This window comes from Oncorhynchus masou, chromosome 33, assembly GCF_036934945.1.
Source record: "Oncorhynchus masou masou isolate Uvic2021 chromosome 33, UVic_Omas_1.1, whole genome shotgun sequence".
NCBI lineage: Eukaryota > Metazoa > Chordata > Actinopteri > Salmoniformes > Salmonidae > Oncorhynchus > Oncorhynchus masou.
The window spans coordinates 31843138-31863270 of record NC_088244.1 but is presented as its reverse complement, the minus strand read 5'-3'; the positions used below and the strand labels follow the sequence as shown (position 1 = coordinate 31863270).

Here is a 20133-nt window from a genome sequence, read left to right as displayed (position 1 = left end):
AATACTGCCCTGCGGCCCAGTCTCCGAAGGGAGGGGATCATGCTCTGCTTCAGTATGTCACAGTACATGTTGGCATTCATGGTTCCCTCAATGAACTGTAGCTCCCCAGTGCCAGCAGCGCTCTTGCAGCCCCTGACCATGACACTCCCACCACCATGCTTAAGTGTGTCTTGTCTACAGTCGTCTTTGTACTCCTCACCTGGTTGCCGCCACACACGCTTGACACCATCTGATCCAGACTTTGAGGTCTTCAGTCAACTTTGTGTATGTAAACTTCTGACCCACTGGAATTGTGATAGTGAAAATCTGTCTCAACAATATTGGAAAAATGACTTGTCATGCACAAAGTAGATGTCCTGACTTGGCAAAACTAGTTTGTTAACAAGAAATTTGTGGAGTGGTTGAAAAATGAGTTAGACTCCAACCTATGTAAACTTCAACTGTGTGTGTGTGTGTGTATTGCCAACAGCATGATTATGCCATTACTGTTGTAATATTGCCACTTGAGTCAGGACAAAATGGCTTTGCTGTTGACATGATTTTATTACAAAGATACACTGACAAAAGTTACTCACTGTACATACACACTCTTGCATTTTATGACCAAACTTTGTAAAATGAAAACGACATATGTTTGGGGCAGGTTGAGATCAGTGTTGAAAGTGGAGGATAAACGCTCTTGCGGTTTACGCAAATTTTATTTTGCGCAAGCGTTTACCCACCTAATGTGGGAAAACTGCATCGAACGTATAGGGAGAGTTACTTTATTCCCCCACCAATATTTTAACAGTACATCACTAGTTATATGGTAAAAGCGGAGGGGGTCAGTGATCTCCCCCTCCTACGTAATGGCAGATGGAGTCATAGTCCAGGGTGAAGACTTTCTCCTCATATCTGTCCAGCTGCACCATGGCTCTGCTCCTGTCTCGGTCCCTCTGGAGGATACGACCTACCTGGAACACACCATGTCATTAACTACAGACACTTCAATATTTAACATTTTGTACTGCTTCAATCCAATCCGTAATGAAACAAATCCCGCGTGGATATTTTACAGGCAAAGTGATAACGATGAACCCATCCACTCACTCACCTGCCCTCTGTGTTCGCCAAGTACAACCATGATGTCCTCAGAGTCAGTCTTTGGCACAATGGTCTCCAGCATCGTCTGTTTCACATCTATGTTATCATGAAGACATACGGGCATCATTGAAGGAAAAATTAGATGAGGGAACACCAGTTAAAAGAATATGGGTTGGAGTAGGTAGAACGTAATTCAGCAGTAAACCTTGAACTCACCATCTAAGAATCTGCCCTCCTCAGTACGACACACACAGATGTTTGGCGACAAGACATCCTCTATTCGCATCTTCAAAAAACAGCATAGGACATTCATTAAACGGATTCTGAAGATCAACAACCCAGAACTGTAGTGGGCTGTAAAGTGTCAACAGGCAATGAATTGTGTACAGGTGCCCCTAGTGTTAATACCTTTGAATTGTAGTATTTTCCCCCTTTGAAGGCTTTATCTACAAAGCGAACTTTCAGGTCCCTCTGGAGCCAGGAGGGGGCAGCAGGAGGTAGCTTTGCCTGGGGCTTCTCTCTAAGGAGAGAAGGGAAAAGGTGATAAACATTTTTTTTTAAATTTGAAGCAATTATTTACTCTCAAATCATTTCATTATGCGTTATCAAATGAAATGGTATGAGTAAATAATTGCTTTAGATTGAAAATTTATGAAGCAGTACGATAATCCAACATGAACTAATCCAAGTCATTAGTTAACCTCTTGAGTGAGTGAGAGAGAGATATATATATATATTTTTTTTATGAATCCTACACTTCCAACCTCATCCCATATTTTCAGGATCCTCTACCTGTCCTGACTAGAATCCCGGTGTTTCCTTTTTCTCTGGTCCTTCCCTCCATCCCTGTCCCTCTCAGAAGATCTACTTTTCTTCCTCTCCTCTTCCTTATTACTCCTCCTCTCTTTCTCCTCCCGTCTCTGCTGCTCCTTCTCCTTCTCTTTGTGGGCCCTGCTGAGGCGACCTGATTGGTAGAAAGATAGTGTTACAATTGCAACGTCACGAACAAAGGGGCTCCATTAAACAGTTTCATCACAATGTTCAAGCAGTCTCATCTGCATTATTGCTGTGGTAGTGCCGATACATATTGACCTATTCAGCAATAACAAATAAGTCACATGAGAGCAGTACAATTTGCCCGTTCACAAACAACAGTACCAGTGTATATTTGACAGCCATTGCTTATGTGTGAACCTCCCTCCACTCCAGAAACGGGTCCTTCTGATTACTGACAATAAGAGCAGTGACAGCATGGCTGTTTTGGGTTGGAATGGTAAAAGGCCATATGGCTCCTTTTCACACAGAGGCTCAAATGTCACTAGGCTAAAGGAGAGAGAGAGGGCCTGTGGAATCAGCCCAGCTCATCACTCAACAACAGACCAGTCTGCCCTTCGGCTGTTTTTTCCCCCCTTGTTCTGGTCTAGAACCTTCCATCCATGTAGTGAGTGGGTGTCTCAGTGTTGCCAAGACAACAATTGGAAATAGTCATGGAAAGAACATTTCCATGACCCTGAATGACATCTGTTTGCTCAACTAAATTATTCCAATATTTTACGGTAAACAGGTTCAATGTCATTTCAGAGAGCAATCACAAAACTGACACGGTGGTAGGAGAGACTTACCGAGGTCTTTGCCGTTTTTGTCATATTCTGTGCGGTCAACCAGTTTCAGTGCATATTGACTGATTGTCACAGTCTTGCTACCAATCGCAAGCTTGACCACTACTCGTGCATTGTCCGGATCAACTCCTTCAATCTGTAACATAGAAATGTTGGGGCAATAGGAGGGGTGTTGCGAGGAGACAAAACTTTCCATCAGTGTGCAAAGGCACAAGTAGAGAGACAGTTACATGTGAGCAAAGTAAAGCTAATTGTCTTGCTCTGAAACAACAACTATGACGCCGAAGATGGCCTACGAGATAGTGATATGCCACAGTGTCATGTTCTCAGGAGATTGCTGTTGCTTTCTGTAGTTCCAGAGAGTCCAGACAAACAAAGCCAGATATCTCACCTTCCCGTACAGGTCCTTGTGTGCTCCAGACTCCACCAGCACATGGCCTCCAGGCCCCAGGACCAGGGTCTCCTCCTTCCGCTCATCACCTGGCTTTGGAGGCCTCCGGGGCCTGCTGGGCTCCAGGTCCCGTATAGCAGAGCGGTCAGCTCCCAGACCCAGACCCTTCGGCCTCAGCTGATGCTCTATGGGCTTCACATCCCTAGAGCGAGAGGGGAGAGAGAGAGAGATATTAGGTGGGAGCAGGGTGAAAGTAGATTCTTCCTGGTACGGGGTCCCTCCTGTGTGTGAATGAGCTTTTTAAAGTCTACTTTATTTTTTATTGTTATGGGCGTAATCATTGAATGACATATGGAATCTGTATTCATTTCATAGCATCTCTATGGGCCTAATAGTCAAAGATTTGTCCTTTAACTTTTAAAAATGTATTAGCCTACCTTTTCATGTGGCATAAACACAACCGGTCATGCATTCATCTGATTGTCAAACAATTACTTCAAAAAGGCTCATGTAGTCTACATGTGCATGTTACTCAAGGACGGTGGTTTTTCAGCCTCATTCAGATCTTTTTGTGATTATAATTTCCAACATTTTGTTAGTCAACTTGTCTATAATTAGATAGCCTACATGCAGCTTCTCTTCTGTCATTACTTGATGCTTGTCTAGAATTCTAAATAAAGCCTTGCTCCCCAGAACAATGTCATAAATCGAAAGAATGATCAATGCATCATCAACAATCTAGTTGACATCGGTACAGTTCTTTCATTCCTGCTTCTCTCACGGAGCGAGGATTTAGGGACAATGGTGATTTCCAAATGACGCCGGTTTCAGGGAAATCAAAAGCTTTGAAAACGATCCAACATGTTTCTGAGAGTATTTCAGTTCATCTTGGATGCATATTTTATGTGGTTGAAAATGAAACTGTCAGCTTTAAAGTTGCTGAAAGAAATTGCTCGTTTAGGCTACACAACAGGTCCCTAAGCGCATATTTTCATTCTTTCAAGATGCTGAAAGGAATCCTATTTCTCTACTCCTATTCCCGAGACAAAATGTAGATTTGTTCTGTAATTTTACTGCGAGGAACACTTCATTCAGCAGAAGTTAACATTATAATAGGCTACATGTGAGGCCTACAGTCAGTGTCCAGACTTCAGTTCCTATTCTAACTATTAGGCTACTCCCCTCTAAAATAATTCCCGCGTCCATACAGTGCCATTTGATAGGCCGAAAAGTAGAGAGACATCACTTACCAAACACCAAAAAGTGTTATGAATGACATTGACAATTGCCCATTCATTAGGTCTACACAAGTCAATTAGATCCTTTCCCATGCGGTCATGATAAAGTGTAATAGCCTACAGTTTTCATGGAATCTGTGTATTAATGATCGTGATAGGCTCATGTTTTACAGGTATTGCGTACCCCACACTATTTGCTTTGCTGGGACTTTGTACCGGACCGTTACGGCTTACTGTCAACCCTGGGTGGGAGTGAACTAGGAAGTATAATGGGATGAGGTCGACCCCTATGCCTATGAGTCAATGGGTTTATATTTGCAGACTAGCAAACAGATGGGCTTGAAGATTAAAAACAACAGTGGCCAACCACAGTAAGATTGCATTACTAAAACTACATTATTTACTGTACTCTGGGGAAAACAGCATAATCATCTTATGTCATTACTTATTTTCTGTAATATAAGTCCGATGCCAAAAACATGAAGCAACAAGAGTGGATAATATTGGCATTATAAATAAAGCAGACATAGCAAACCAGATATTTTAAAGGCATTCAAAATAACACAGAGATTGGGGATGAAGACTTGACTATGAGAGAGAATACGCACTGTTTGAAGGTCCGCCCGATGCCCTCTCCGGTCTTCCAGCCCATCCCCTTCAGCATGGCTAACCCGTACACCTCCACGGGAACACTGTCATAGTCTGCCTCTGTGGACTGAAGACACACGTCACATTCTATATGCAGTCTCAGATAGTGAGAAAAAGAGTGATGTCTGTTTACACACCTACTGGTACAGTCTAATGCTCTGTACATCTGATTGTCATTTGTGTCAGCCTGCCAGATAGTGTTTCTATAGACTGACAGATGCTTGTGTATGTCCGGACTTCATACACAGACAGAAATAGCTGATTCCAATGTTGTTGTTATACAATCCTTTGGCTCTAGGCTGACAGACTCAGTCAGACCAAGTTGACTGAGGTCACCAACCACATCACAGCAGTGTAGAGACATGCCGCTGTCATTATTGTGGGTGCTGTCTGTCCCCGTGCCATGCTCCTCACTAATTCCCTTATGGGCTCTGTCTGCTCTAGGGGAAGCTGGGATCACACAATAGTGGGAGAAGCATAGAGGTGGAATGAGCCAGCTCCTCAGCCCCTCCCTAATACGGTGCATTCAGAAAGTATTCATACCCCTTGACTTATTCCACATTGTTGTGTTACAGCCTACATTCAAAATAAATAAAGAATAATTCTCACCCATCTACACACAATAACCCATAATGAAATACTGAAATCTCATTTACATAAGTATTCACACCCCCAGTCAATACTTTGTAGAATTAATTTCCCACAGTCTGGTGGAAAGCAAACTGAACCAGGTTTTCCTCTAGGATTTTTTCTGTGCTTAGCTCCCTTAGTTTATTTTTTGTCTTGGAAAAACCCCCCAGTCCTTAGTGATTACAAGCATACCCATAACATGATGCAGCCACCACTTATGCTTGAAAATATGTAATTTTTTATTATTTCACCTTTATTTAACCAGGTAGGCTAGTTGAGAACAAGTTCTCATTTACAATTGCGACCTGGCCAAGATAAAGCAAAGCCGTTTGACACGTACAACAACAGAGTTACACATGGAGTAAAACAAACATACAGTCAATAATACAGTAGAAAAATAAGTCTATATACAATGTGAGCAAGTTAGGAGTGATAAGGGAGGTAAAGGCAAAAAAAAAGGCCATGGTGGCAAAGTAAATACAATATAGCAAGTAAAACACTGGAATGGTTGATTTGCAGTGGAAGAATTTGCAAAGTAGAGGAGATAGAAATAATGGGGTGCAAAGGAGCAAAATAAAAATAAAATAAATACAGTAGGGAAAGAGGTAGTTGTTTTGGGCTAAACTATAGTTGGGCTATGTATAGGTGCAGTAATCTGTGAGCTGCTCTGAGTTTCAGAGATTTTTGTAGTTTGTTCCAGTCATTGGCAGCAGAGAAATGGAAGGAGAGGCAGCCAAAGGAAGAATTGGTTTTGGGGGTGACCAGAGAGATATATCTGCTGGAGCGCATGCTACAGGTGGGTGCTGCTAAGGTGACCAGCAAGCTGAGATAAGGGGGGACTTTACCTAAAGGGGTCTTATAGATGACCTGGAGCCAGTGGGTTTGGCGACGAGTATTAAGCGAGGGCCAGCCAACGAGAGCGTACAGGTCGCAGTAGTGGGAAATATATGGGGCTTTGGTGACAAAACGGATGGCACTGTGATAGACTGCATCCAATTTATTGAGTAGGGTATTGGAGGCTATTTTGTAAATGACATCGCCGAAGTTGAGGATTGGTAGGATGGTCAGTTTTACAAGGGTATGTTTGGCAGCATGAGTGAAGGATGCTTTGTTGCTTAATAGAAAGCCAATTCTATATTTAACTTTAGATTGGAGATGTTTGATGTGGGTCTGGAAGGAGAGTTTACAGTCTAACCAAACACCTAGGTATTTGTAGTTGTCCACATATTCTAAGTCAGAGCCGTCCAGAGTAGTGATGTTGGACAGGCGGGCAGGTGCAGGCAGCGATCTGTTGAAGAGCATGCATTTAGTTTTACTTGTCTTTAAGAGCAATTGGAGGCCACGGAAGGAGAGTTGTAATGGCATTGAATCTCACCTGGAGGGTTGTTAACACAGTGTCCAAAGAAGGGCCAGGAGTATACAGAATGGTGTCGTCTGCGTAGAGGTGGATCAGACTCACCAGCAGCAAGAGTGTGAGCAAGAATGTGTTGTATTTGCCCCAAACACAACACTTTGTATTCAGAACAAAAAGCTAATTGCTTTGCCACATTTTTGGCAGTATTAATTTAGTACCTTTTTGCAAACAGGATACATGTTTTGGAATAGTTTAATATGCTACAGGCTTCCTTCTTTTCACTGTCAATTAGGTTAGTATTGTGGAGTAACTTCAATGTTGTTGATCCATCCTCAGTTTTCTATCAAATCATTAAAGCTTTATAACTGTTTCAAAGTCGCCATTGGCCTCATGGTGAAATCCCCGAGCGGTTTCCTTCCTCTCTGGCAAACGTAGTTAGGAAAGATGCCTGTATCATTTTAGTGACTGGGTGTAGTGATGCACCATCCAAAGTGAAATTAATAACTTCACCATGCTCAAAGGGATGTCTGCTTAAAAAATATATATACAGTGGGGCAAAAAAGTATTTAGTCAGCCACCAATGGTGCAAGTTCTCCCACTTAAAAAGATGAGAGGCCTGTAATTTTCATCATAGGTACACTTCAACTATGATGGACAAAATGAGAAAAGAAAATCCAGAAAATCACATTGTAGGATTTTTAATGAATTTATTAGCAAATTACGGTGGAAAATAAGTATTTGGTCACCGACAAACAAACAAGATTTCTGGCTCTCACAGACCTGTAACTTCTTCTTTAAGAGGCTCCTCTGTCCGCCACTCGTTACCTGTATTAACGGCACCTGTTTGAACTTGTTATCAGTATAAAAGACACCTGTCCACAACCTCAAACAGTCACACTCCAAACTCCACTATGGCCAAGACCAAAGAGCTGTCAAAGGACACCAGAAACAAAATTGTAGACCTGCACCAGGCTGGGAAGACAATCTGCAATAGGTAAGGAGCTTGGTTTGAAGAAATCAACTGTGGGAGCAATTATTAGGAAATGGAAGACATACAAGACCACTGATAATCTCCCTCAATCTGGGGCTCCACGCAAGATCTCACCCCGTGGGGTCAAAATGATCACAAGAACGGTGAGCAAAAATCACAGAACCACACGAGGGGACCTAGTGAATGACCTGCAGAGAGCAGGGACCAAAGTAACAAAGCTTACCATCAGTAACACACTACGCCGCCAGGGACTCAAATCCTGCAGTGCCATACGTGTCCCCCTGCTTAAGCCAGTACATGTCCAGGCCCATCTGAAGTTTGCTAGAGAGCATTTGGATGATCCAGAAGAAGATTGGGAGAATGTCATATGGTCAGATGAAACCAAGATATAACTTTTTGGTAAAAACTCAACTCGTCATGTTTGGAGGACAAAGAATGCTGAGTTGCATCCAAAGAACACCATACCTACTGTGAAGCATGGGGGTGGAAACATCGTGCTTTGGGGCAGTGTTTCTGCAAAGGGACCAGGACGACTGATCCGTGTAAAGGAAAGAATGAATGGGGCCATGTATCGTGAGATTTTGAGTGAAAACCTCCTTCCATCAGCAAGGGCATTGAGAATGAAACGTGGCTGGGTCTTTCAGCATGACAATGATCCCAAACACACCGCCCGGGCAACGAAGGAGTGGCTTCGTAAGAAGCATTTCAAGGTCCTGGAGTGGCCTAGCCAGTCTCCAGATCTCAACCCCATAGAAAATCTTTGGAGGGAGTTGAAAGTCTGTGTTGCCCAGCAACAGCCCCAAAACATCACTGCTCTAGAGGAGATCTGCATGGAGGAATGGGCCAAAATACCAGCAACAGTGTGTGAAAACCTTGTGAAGACTTACAGAAAATGTTTGACATCTGTCATTGCCAACAAAGGGTATATAACAAAGTATTGAGATAAACTTTTGTTATTCACCAAATACTTATTTTCCACCATAATTTGCAAATAAATTCATAAAAAATCCTACAATGTGATTTTCTGGATTTTTTCCCCTCATTTTGTCTGTCATAGTTGAAGTGTGCCTATGATGAAAATTACAGACCTCTCATCTTTTTAAGTGGGAGAACTTGCACAATTGGTGGCTGACCAAATACTTTTTTACCCCACTGTATATATTCCCCATCTACCAATAGGTGCCCTTTGCGAGGCATTGGAAAACCTTCCTGGTCGAATCTGTGTTTGAAATTCACTGCTTGACTGAGGGACCTTACAGATAATTGTGTGTGTGGGGTACAGAGATGAGGTAGTCATTAAAAAAAACAATGTTAAACAATATTTTTGCACACACAGTGAGTCCATTGTGTGACTTGTTAAGCACATGTTTACTCCTGAAGTTATTTAGGCTTTCCATAACAAAGGGGGTTGAATAGTTATTGACTCAAGACATTTCAGCTTTTCATTACTTTACCTTTTTTTTATTCAAAAAACATAATTGAAATGACATTATGGGGCATTGTCTGTAGGTCAGTGACAAAAAAATAATTAAAAAATGTAATTCAGGCTGTAACTTCAAAAATGTCAAGGGGTATGAATACTTTCTGAAGGCCCTGTATCTAGAGTCAAGACAGATGTGAGATGACAGTGATGAGAGGGTGGCGGATGGGTGATGAGGAAGAGATGCACAAAGAAAGATGACTGTTGGTCTCTAGGGAGAGGGAGGGCAAGCCAGTGTCATCTCGTTCGTAAGATGCTGTCAGATCTGAAGTGAGTTCGTGTCATGCACACACACACACACTTCTCTGTTGGCACGGTTTGGTGGAAATATCCTGCGGTCAGCACTTTCACACAGTCTCTGGTTTCAGTCCCAGTTAAACAGGTCAGTCCACCTCCATCTGTATTCGCAGACATTCTGTTGATCTGACTTTCACACACTTGTTAATCCATTGCGCGCTCTCATTCACTCATTCTTATCATAACTTTCCATCTCTGTTTAGGAATCAACTTCTCTCTCGTAACCTGACACAACTTTCAGTCGCTCTCTGTTAAAGTTGCCCGTCCTAATTTGACTTCACACATAACATTTGCTGTGAAAATGCATTGAATTTACTTCACAGTCTATTGACACAACAAGACCCAAGAACCAGATGGTAACGGATAAGGTTCCTCTGACCCTCGCCCCATACTTACAGACTCTGGTCGCAGGTCCACCTTGACGTGGTCTCCATCCTCAAACCCCTGTGGAGCCTGGTTCTGCATCAGCAGGGGGATGGTGAGGTTGGGGTCTGCTTGGTCCCCATTTTTCCACTGGTCAAGCTGCCTCTGAGATTCTGAAAGAGAGATGTGATATTGAAAGAGTGATTCAAGTATTAATGGTGGATTCACAACATTAGGATAAGGTGCTAATTTCTGAGTGGCTATCTTCACTGAAGTAGTAACTGAAGGTGACACACAGACATGCACCTTCAATAATTTCTTTGACAGCCTGTGATTCCACTGAGTCCTGCTCCTGAGAGGGGGGTTGTGTTTTGGCCTTATCCCCCCCTCCATCACCGTGCCCCTGGACCTGGCCAGCTTTGTTTTCCTGCCTGCTGCACCAGCGATTCCTTTGGATGAGTGGAATGATCAGCTCCTTCGGCTTCTCCACAGGCTTGATACTAAGACAGACAAAGGAGGTAGAAGGAATTTACTAACTAGACAACAATAGCCTTTGCAAAGCTATGTCCCAATTATCTCTCCTTCCTCCCAAAGGGTGCACTGGTTTGCTTTCCTTCACTGACTTGAAAGGAAATGACTGGTATAAGATATCGTGAAAATTCCCACGAGCCCATGGCTCCACCAATCCAGATTCTTTGGGAAGTAGTGAGGGATTGTACACATTTCAGGAGAAAGTAGATATTGGGACGCACCCCCAGGCCTTTTCTCAATTAGATTGACCCATTTCAAAAGGAGGACGCAAAGGTAAATCGAGGAGAGGCCGCGAGAGGGGAACCTCAATGACTGTTTATATGAATGGAAAAAGCCATCGATCAGGTGACACCATTCATTCCTATGTGTAGACTCAATAGTGCATTTGAAGCCAAGGGAGTCGGTTAAGATGGTGTCTTAATGTGGTAAATTCATGGAGACATACATTTGAGTTTAAGCTACTCCAGAAAGTAACGTTGCAAGCTAGCTCAGTACTGCCCCCTCTCATTGAGTATCTCAAGATACTGCAGGCTGCCATTAGATACAAAGTCAATTATCCGTATTACTTTTCCTTATAACTTCTTTAAAATAATTGGTTCAAGGAAATACATCTGATGTAATAGAAGCAATTATTGGTACTGTGATTGTCTTCAAGAAATGTATTTATTTACATGAAGATGGACCACGAAGATTACCATTTTCCCCTTCACTAGAATGGGGGATTCTGTTCACTGCAAACAATGCCTGCAGTACCGAGGTCGGCCTTGAACTTTGTGGGTTCAATGACAGGGGGCAGTTGTTCTGGTGAATGTGGACAAAAATGGCTTGTGTAAAACATACTGAACATCGTGCAATGTGAATGGGCTAAATAACAAAGTGATTTAAATGTGTTTTCTAAAGTTGATTATAATAATTATAATAAAGGCTATTAACTATTTTCCTTTTTTGATATTGTTAAATAAAATTTTAAGTTGTAAAGTGTCTGTTCCACTGGATGTCAGAAGGTGAATTCACCAATTTGTAAGTCGCTCTGGATAAGAGCGTCTGCTAAATGACTTAAATGTAAAATGTAAGTCTGCTAACATTTCCTAATAACATTTTACAAATTTCGACCATTATTATTTTTTACCATCTTCATTGCGGGACCTCTATTTTGAAGAGAAATCGCAAGGTCACAGCCTTATTCTTTCTATGACTTGCTTATTCTTGCTTGCTTCTCAGATGTTCCGTCGAGGAGGGGAGGAAACTCTTCAGTTAGCTTACTAACGAATTGACATCTCCTCGAACACTTACCGGTTTCCATGTCACGGAGGAGAGAGGGTGGAGGAAAAGGCACAGCAAGTTGGAAGTTTACATACACTTGGAGTCATTAAAACTCGTTTTTCAACCACTCCACAAATTTCTTGTTAACAAACTATAGTTTGGGCAAGTCGGTTAGGATATCTACTTTGTGCATGACAAGTAATTTTTCCAACAATTGTTAACAGAGATTATTTCCCTGTATCACAATTCCAGTGGGTCAGAAGTTTACATACACTAAGTTAACTGTGCCTTTAAACAGCTTGGAAAATTCCAGAAAATTATGTCATGGCTTTAGAAGCTTCTGATAGGCTAATTGACATCATTTGGATCAATTGGAGGTGTACCTGTGAATGTATTTCAATGCATACCTTCAAACTCAGTGAATCTTTGCTTGACATCATTGGAAAATCAAAAGAAATCAGGAAAAAAAAATTTGTAGACCTCCACAAGTCTGGTTCATTCTTGGGAGCAATTTCCAAACACCTGAAGGTACCACATTAATCTGTACAAACAATAGTACACAAGTATAAACATCATGGGACCACGCAGCCGTCATACCGCTCAGGAAGGAGACGCGTTCCGTCTCCTAGAGATGAACGTACTTTGGTGTGAAGAGTGCAAATCAATCCCAAAACTGCAAAGGACCTTGTGAAGATGCTGGAGGAAACGGGTACAAAAGTATCTATATCCACAGTAAAACAAGTCCTATTTCGACATAACCTGAAAGACCGCTCAGCAAGGAAGAAGCCACTGCTCCAAAACTGCTATAAAAAAGCCAGACTACGGTTGGAACCGCACATGGGGACAAAGATCATACGTTTTGGAGAAATGTCCTCTGGTCTGATGAAACAAAACAAATAACTGTTTGGGCATAATGACCATCGTTATGTTAGGAGGAAAAAGGGGGAGGCTTGCAAGCACAAGAACACCATCCCAACTGTGAAGCACGGGGGTGACAGCATCATGTTGTAGGGGTGCTTTGCTACAGGAGGGTCTGGTGCACTTCACAAAATAGATGGCATCATGAGGTAGGAAAATTATGTGGATATATTGAAGCAACATCTCAAGACATCAGTCAGGAAGTTAAAGCTTGGTCGCAAATGGGTCTTCCAAATGGACAACGACTCCAAACATAATTCCAAAGTTGTGGCAAAATGGCTTAAGGACAACAAAGTCAAGGTATTGGAGTGGCCATCACAAAGCCCTGACCTCAATCCTATAGAAAATGTGTGAGCAGAACTGAAAAGGTGTGTGCAAGCAAGGAGGCCTACAAACCTGACTCAGTTACACCACCTCTGTTGGGAGGAATGGGCCAAAATTCACCCAACTTATTGTGGGAAGATTGTGGAAGCCTGCCCGAAACATTTGACCCAAGTTAAACAATTTAAAGGCAATGCTACCAAATACTAATTGAGTGTATGTAAACGTCTGACCCACCGGGAATGTGATGAAAGAAATAAAAGCTGAAATAAATAATTCTCTACTATTATTTTGACATTTCACATTCTTAAAATAAAGTGGTGATCCTAACTGACCTAAAAACTGAATTTTGGCTGGGATTAAATGTCAGGAATTGTGAAATACTTTAGCCAAATACATTTAAACTCAGTTTATGTAAACTTCCGACTTCAAGCTTCTAACCTTTGTCTCATGCGCAATACGCAAGCACCTGTACTCCGCTGGCCTCTCCTTAAAAGAACACTCCTTAACTCTTGGAGTCTCATACAGGAAAAGCTAGACTCGAATAGCTTACTGGACATTGTTTTTTCACCATTTCTTATACCAATAGACTATTGGAAGAGGGAAGTAAGCTCTTTTTTTTGCTGAATGTTAAATACAGCAGCCAAGAGACGCTCGATGGCGGTAGGCTTTAGCAGTTATTTATTCAGACCCATAACCATTCAATCTGTGAAGAGAAGTGAAATCCTTCTGCATTTAATTATAGCCCTATACTATTCAAGGATGTCATTAGAATGAAGATAAGGACAACAAAACTTGCTTCATCTAACTGTTGAAAGCGAGGAAGGAAAGAAGCAGCAATAGAGAAAGGTAGGCTAATAACTTGAGGGGAAATATAATGAAAAGGTTTATACACGAGTCAGCCTACTAATTATACAGTGCATTCAGACCCCTTGACTTTTTCCCACATTTTGTTACATTACAGCTCTATTCTAAATTGGATTTGTGTTTTTTCCCCCCTCATCAAATCTACACACAACACCCCATAATGACAAAGCAAAAACTGGTTTCATACATTTTTGCAAATTAAAAACTTAAACATCACATTTACATACGTATTCAGACCCTTTACTCAGTAATTTATTGAAGCACCTTTGGCAGCAATTACAGCCTTAAGTCTTTTGGGGTATGACGCTACAAGCTTGGCACACCTGTATTTGGGGAGGTTCTCCCATTTTTCTCTGCAAATTCTCTCAAGCTCTGTCAGGTTGGATGGGGAGCGTCGCTGCACAGCTATTTTCAGGCCTCTCCAGAGATATTCGATCGCGTTCAAGTCCGGGCTCTGGCTAGGCCACTCAAGGACATTCAGACACTTGTCCCGAAGCCACTCCTGCATTGTCTTGGCTGTGTGCTTAGCGTTGTTGTCCTGTTGGAAAGTGAACCTTCACCCCAGTCTGAGGTCCTGAGCGCTCTGGAGCAGATTTTCATCAAGGATCTCTCTGCTCCTTTCATCTTTCCCTCGATTCCAACTAGTCTCCCAGTCCCTGCCGCTGAAAAAGCATCCCCACAGCATGATGCTGCCACCACCATGCTTCACCGTAGGGATGGTATTGGCCAGACGATAAGCGGTGCCTGGTTTCCTCCAGACGTGACACTTGGCAATCAGGCCAAAGTGTTCAATCTGGGTTTCATCAGACCAGAGAATCTTGTTTCTCATGGTCAGAGTCCTTTGAGGTGTCTTTTTGGCACTGAGGAGTGGCTTCTGTCTGGCCACTCTACCATAAAGACCTGATGAAGTGCTGCAGAGATGGTTGTCCTTCTGGAAAGTTCAGAGGAACTCCGGAGCTCTGTCAGAATGACCATCGGTTTCTTGGTCACCTCCCTGACCAAGGCCCTTCCCCAATGATTGTTCAGTTCGGCCAGGCCACCAGCTCTAGGAAGAGTCTTGGTGGTTCCAAACTTCTTCCACTTAAGAATGATGGAGGCCACTGGATTCTTGGGGACCTTCAATGCTGCAGAAATGTTGTGGTACCCTTCCCCAGATCTGCGCCTCGACACAATCCTGTCTCGGAGCTCTATGGACAATTCCTTTGACCTCATGGCTTGGTTTTTGCTCTGACATGCACTGACAACTGTGGGACCTTTATATAGACAGGTGTGTGCCATTCTAAATCATGTCCAATGAATTGAATTTACCACAGGTGGACTCCAATCAAGTTGTAGAAACATCTCAAGGATGATCAATGGAAACAGGATGCACCTGAGCTCAATTTCGAGTCTCACAGCAAAGGGTCTGAATACGTCTGTAAATAAGGTATCCATTTTTATTTTTTAACACATTTGAAAAACATTTATATTAAAAACTGTTTTTGCTTTATTTATTTATTAAATCCATTTTAGAATAAGGCTGTAATGTAACAAAATGTGGAAAAGGGGAAGGGGTCTGAATACTTTCCGAACGCACTGTACAAATAGGCCCTATTATATTTCAAAATTAAAATCAAATTCGCAAATACTTGTAACTCTGTAGGCTACACGTGCTGCACCAGAATTGCATGTTCTCTTCTGCTTTTGAACGAAGTGCGTTTGAATGATGTGTGTAATTCCAGTCTTTATAATACAGTACATTTAATGCAGTTCACACTCAAATTATTTTGGTTCTATAGATTTGATGATGAGCACCTCCCTACTCATGTAAAGCTGAGGTACGCATTAAGAGCTTTTGTCCCCAAACCATTACAGTGCAGGAAGTGTAAAGAATTTGACCATGTTTTAAGTGTGTGCAGACTGGTGGAGTATACAGAAGATTGGAGTGAAGAACATCCATTTTGCAATAGAGTTCATGGAGTGCCCTGTAAGGGTGAAGGAGGGTGATGAGGCAAAAGTTAGGGCGGTCCATCAGATCTGCAAAGAGCAAGTGAAGTTGAAGAAATGATAGTAGATGCAGCAACGCCCATAGTGAATAGGGCTAATTGTCAACCAAGAGAACTGGGCATGATGTACGTAAAGAAAGTGGATGTTGTGGCGTTCTTTTTTTTCTTCTTTTTTTGTTGTTGAATTTTTACCCCCTTTTCTCCCCAATTTCGTGGTGTCCAATTGTTGTAGTAGCTACTATCTTGTCTCATCGCTACAACTCCCGTACGGGCTCGGGAGAGACGAAGGTTGAAAGTCATGCGTCCTCCGATACACAACCCAACCAGCCGCACTGCTTCTTAACACAGCGCACATCCAACCCGGAAGCCAGCCGCACCAATGTGCCGGAGGAAACCGTGTACCTGGCAACCTTGGTTAGCGCGCACTGCGCCCTTCCCCGCCACAGGAGTCGCTGGTGCGCGATGAGACAAGGACATCCCTACCGACCAAGCCCTCCCTAACCCGGACGACGCTAGGCCAATTGTGCGTCGCCCCACGGACCTCCCGGTCGCGGCCGGTTACGACAGAGCCTGGGCGCAAACCCAAAGTCTCTGATGGCACAGCTGGCGCTGCAGTACAGCACCCTTAACCACTGCGCCACCCGGGAGGATGTTGTGGCGTTCAATGCAACTGTGAAACTGCACAGCTCAAGTATAAAGGAATTCAAATAAATAGGACATCATTGTGGCTGCGGCAGGAAGGTATCTGGGGCAGCAGGAAAATATCTGGAGCTTCATGAATTCACAGCGGAAGATTTACAAAGGTTATTGGCGATGGAAGATGTGCTGTCCTCCTAGGCTCCTACTGAGTAGGGATTTGACATGGATAATTTGTTTTAACAGATGAGGCATGGAGCATGTCGATGAGTGATTTTCAGGTAGACGGTATGAGTTTTTTTAATCCACATTTGTCTTTTAGGATCTTTTATTTTCATCCCACACAGTTGGTGGTGACAATACACCTTTTTGCGTGTAGTTCACTATATAACCCAAAGAAGAAGAAATGTAGCTATGGATGGACATTGTGGTTCTGAGGTGGGGGTAACGGACAGGAAAAAAAGGAGAAAAGTGGAACACATTGTAAGTAAATATGGAATGGGGGAATGCACATGCCTTCTGGAAGATCTGATGAAGGTGAAGATGGTAGACAGAAACAAAAAGGTGGAACATATCTTGAGTGAATATGGAGTGGTGAATCACATATACCTTTTGGAAGAGCTACAGAAGGAAATTGAACATGACGAGAGAAGATTAATTAACTGCGGTGGTAGGTGCGGTGAAGACCACCGAGTTTGAGCCTTGTCCTGAGTTGATTCTGGCCCAGTGTGAGTGAGATTTTTGGAGAGAATGGATCATTGCCTTCTGGCAGATCCACATGTGGTGTTAGGTTGGGGAATGTTGGGTGGGTGAAAGTGACTCGAAGTGGAATTTTATGCATTTATGCTGTCCACTAGGAGCGTGTGCTCTGCACCACGTAACTGGGGACAAGAACTGTGACTTGCTTTCCTCTGGAGCAGGGTGCCGTTGAAAGGAGTGATAACTGGAGTGGCGTTAAGTGTTGATGAGGATGAACTGAAGTTGAAGCTTCCCGGTGTCTGCGACACCTGCCATTTGGTGCGATGCAAACCCGTTGGAGAGCGGTGTGCAACACACAAGACACGGTCTGTACTCTTGAGTTTTGATGCAGGCGTTACCAGATAAAGCCAAGTTAGGATGTGTCAGTTATCCCGTGAGAGTTTTTGTCCCAAATCCATTACGGTGTTTTAGGTGTCAAGCTTATGGTCATGTGGAATCAGTGTGTAGGAGGGAAACCTCTAAATGTGAGAGGTGTGCAGGAGGACATGAGACAAAGGAATGTGTATTTGTGGAAAAAAATTGTGTGTGTAAACTGTACGGGTACGCATGGTGCTGGATATCACAGCTGCCCAGAGAGAGAAAGGCAGGTTCAGGTTGCCAGGATAAGAGTAGTGCAGGAGGTGCTGTATGCTGAGGCAGTGAAGAGAGTAGTATAGAAGAAGACTGGTCCAGGGTGAGGGATCCTAAGAGGATTCCTGGGAGTAGGCAGAGGCCAGTAGAGAGTGATAGGAATAGCATGTGTTTTCGTAAGGTTGTTTTTTTGGTGTTAATGGCCATGGATGTCAATTGTACCGCAGGATTGGAATGTAAAACTCACAGAGAATAGGTACAACATTTTACTGCAGAAAAGTTACATGTTTTGACCAATAGTGTCCCATCCTTCCAGGCTGCTGGCCTTGAGAAGGATCAGATAGGTCCAAATTAGTAGAATTGTGTAGATGTTTTAATGGGTGCAGCCAGGGTTAGTTGGTATGGCAATTTTTCACAAAGTGTCATGAATTCATATAAGGGAATAGTAGCCAATGCTACTACAGAATAGTAACATGCACCAATATTTTTTTGCAGGCCGCCATAATAACAAAGAAGAAATGTAGCTACCGGCATGTAGCTACAACTCCACCGGCAAAGAGTTTCTAAACCGTAGTCTTTCCTACCGGTGACTAAATACATAGCTAACTAGCGAATACATAAAGGGACAGCAACATGTTTATTCAACATACAGGCTAGTAACGTTATTAGCTGACTACTAGGCAACAATATGTATTAATGCAACTGTATTTAGACACCAACATTAGAAGCTAACTAACGTTAGCTTACCTTAGCAATTCTTTCCCATCGACTCCGGTTAAATAATCTCGCTCATCTGCTTTGATAGCTTCATCCCGACTAGATTTTAATTTACTTACAGTTTTGCTAAAACCAAAAGATATAGCCCCTGATTTCCTCTCTCCTTGTTGTTGATGTGCATTAGATGTTGATGTGTCAACGGGAACGTTCCTGCTGTTCTGCTCCTGTTGAGAGGCCGCCATGTTTGCAAGGCAAATGCTATATGGGATGCTTGGGACGTCCCGAACCTAAACATAACCCTTGCATAACCATTTTGCATTTAAACTTGGGATGGGGGATATATATTGGGATATGCACGGACCATGTTTTTTGCGATGTATGAGGAGAGAAAATAGAGTTTTGGGTAATGCAGTTTTATGTGGACGGACAGCGCGATTTGATGGATCAGTTTAGATACCAAGTAGCGGTGCGTGGGTAAAATCACTGGGGTAATTGCGTTGTTTGCTCAATAGTCTGTTAATTCATATGTCTTGCAACCGTGATATATAGGCCTAAAGGCCGAGACAATAATAATAATAAATTCAACCACACCTTTGTTTTCTCACAAAACCAGGTAGCAAAGCATATTGTGACAGATAGGTACATGACCTACAGCATGGTCAAGGAAGTTAATGTTTTGGACATTTTTGGACCACTAAACAACTATTGATTTAGAACCACAAAGAGTTGCAAAGAAAGCAGGAGCTGCCTCCACTATTCCAGCACAATTTCAACTTCAACATCAACAAATCACTTCTGACCGCTTAGTCTAATACAGTGACAACTAAAAGATAACAAAAAAGATTTAGTCCAATCAATGTAAGCTAAATACGTGGCTGTCCATGGTTCTGATTTCTGTATGTGTGTATGTGTGCGCATTCGTGCAAATAGAAAACATGTTGACTCACCTTACTGGTAGAGAAACGCCATCCTCCTCTCTTTCATGTTGACAAAACGGTCTATCACTCTGTCATACAGTAGGCACTTTTATTTTTTGTTGTCCTAGGCTACCTGGCTAAAATGCTTGAATCGCCATTCTAATCATTTTCCAGTACTGAGAATTAAGTAAAACCACAAGTCCAAAACCCTATCTCCATCCATGGCTAATTTAGGAACGGGACAATTTTAGCTAGCAGGCTAGCTAGCCACCTGAGGACAACAAAACGAGATGCAACATTTTTCTGTCCATTATGTATGCTCTAAAATGGGATTTGATAGGAGTAACGCCAAAATCCAAGCTGGCTTCCCCTAACACTTTTTTTTGGGTGCGGCCAGGACCATTCACAGTTGATTTTGCTCAGTTTACTCAACGCTAATTGGAAAATTTGTTATACTTTTTTTGTCAAGAGAGGCCAGATGCTCGCTGGCTTCCCTTGCCTTCAATGCTAGGGACGGCAACAATGTCATACTTGTTTGGACCAGACATCAGATAG

General features: G+C 42.6%; 1 protein-coding gene across 2 annotated transcripts; it reads right to left on the bottom strand.

Annotated features, from left to right (window-relative positions):
• Positions 1–523: 523 nt before the first annotated feature.
• LOC135528269 (G-patch domain and KOW motifs-containing protein-like) lies at positions 524–18908 on the bottom strand. Of its 2 annotated transcripts, none has more exons than XM_064957236.1 (11): positions 18692–18908; positions 10401–10594; positions 10128–10267; positions 4940–5046; positions 3094–3295; positions 2706–2838; positions 1876–2047; positions 1492–1603; positions 1300–1369; positions 1094–1179; positions 524–953 (listed from the first exon to the last, which is right to left on the bottom strand). In XM_064957236.1, exons 1-11 carry the CDS (start codon positions 18901–18903, stop codon positions 825–827), a joined length of 1557 nt encoding a protein of 518 aa, XP_064813308.1. In that variant the 5' UTR covers positions 18904–18908; the 3' UTR covers positions 524–824. The 2 variants fall into 2 exon arrangements, with proteins under 2 accessions (XP_064813308.1, XP_064813309.1); XM_064957237.1 differs by having other exon boundaries at positions 524–949.
• Between the last annotated feature and the right edge of the window lie 1225 nt (positions 18909–20133).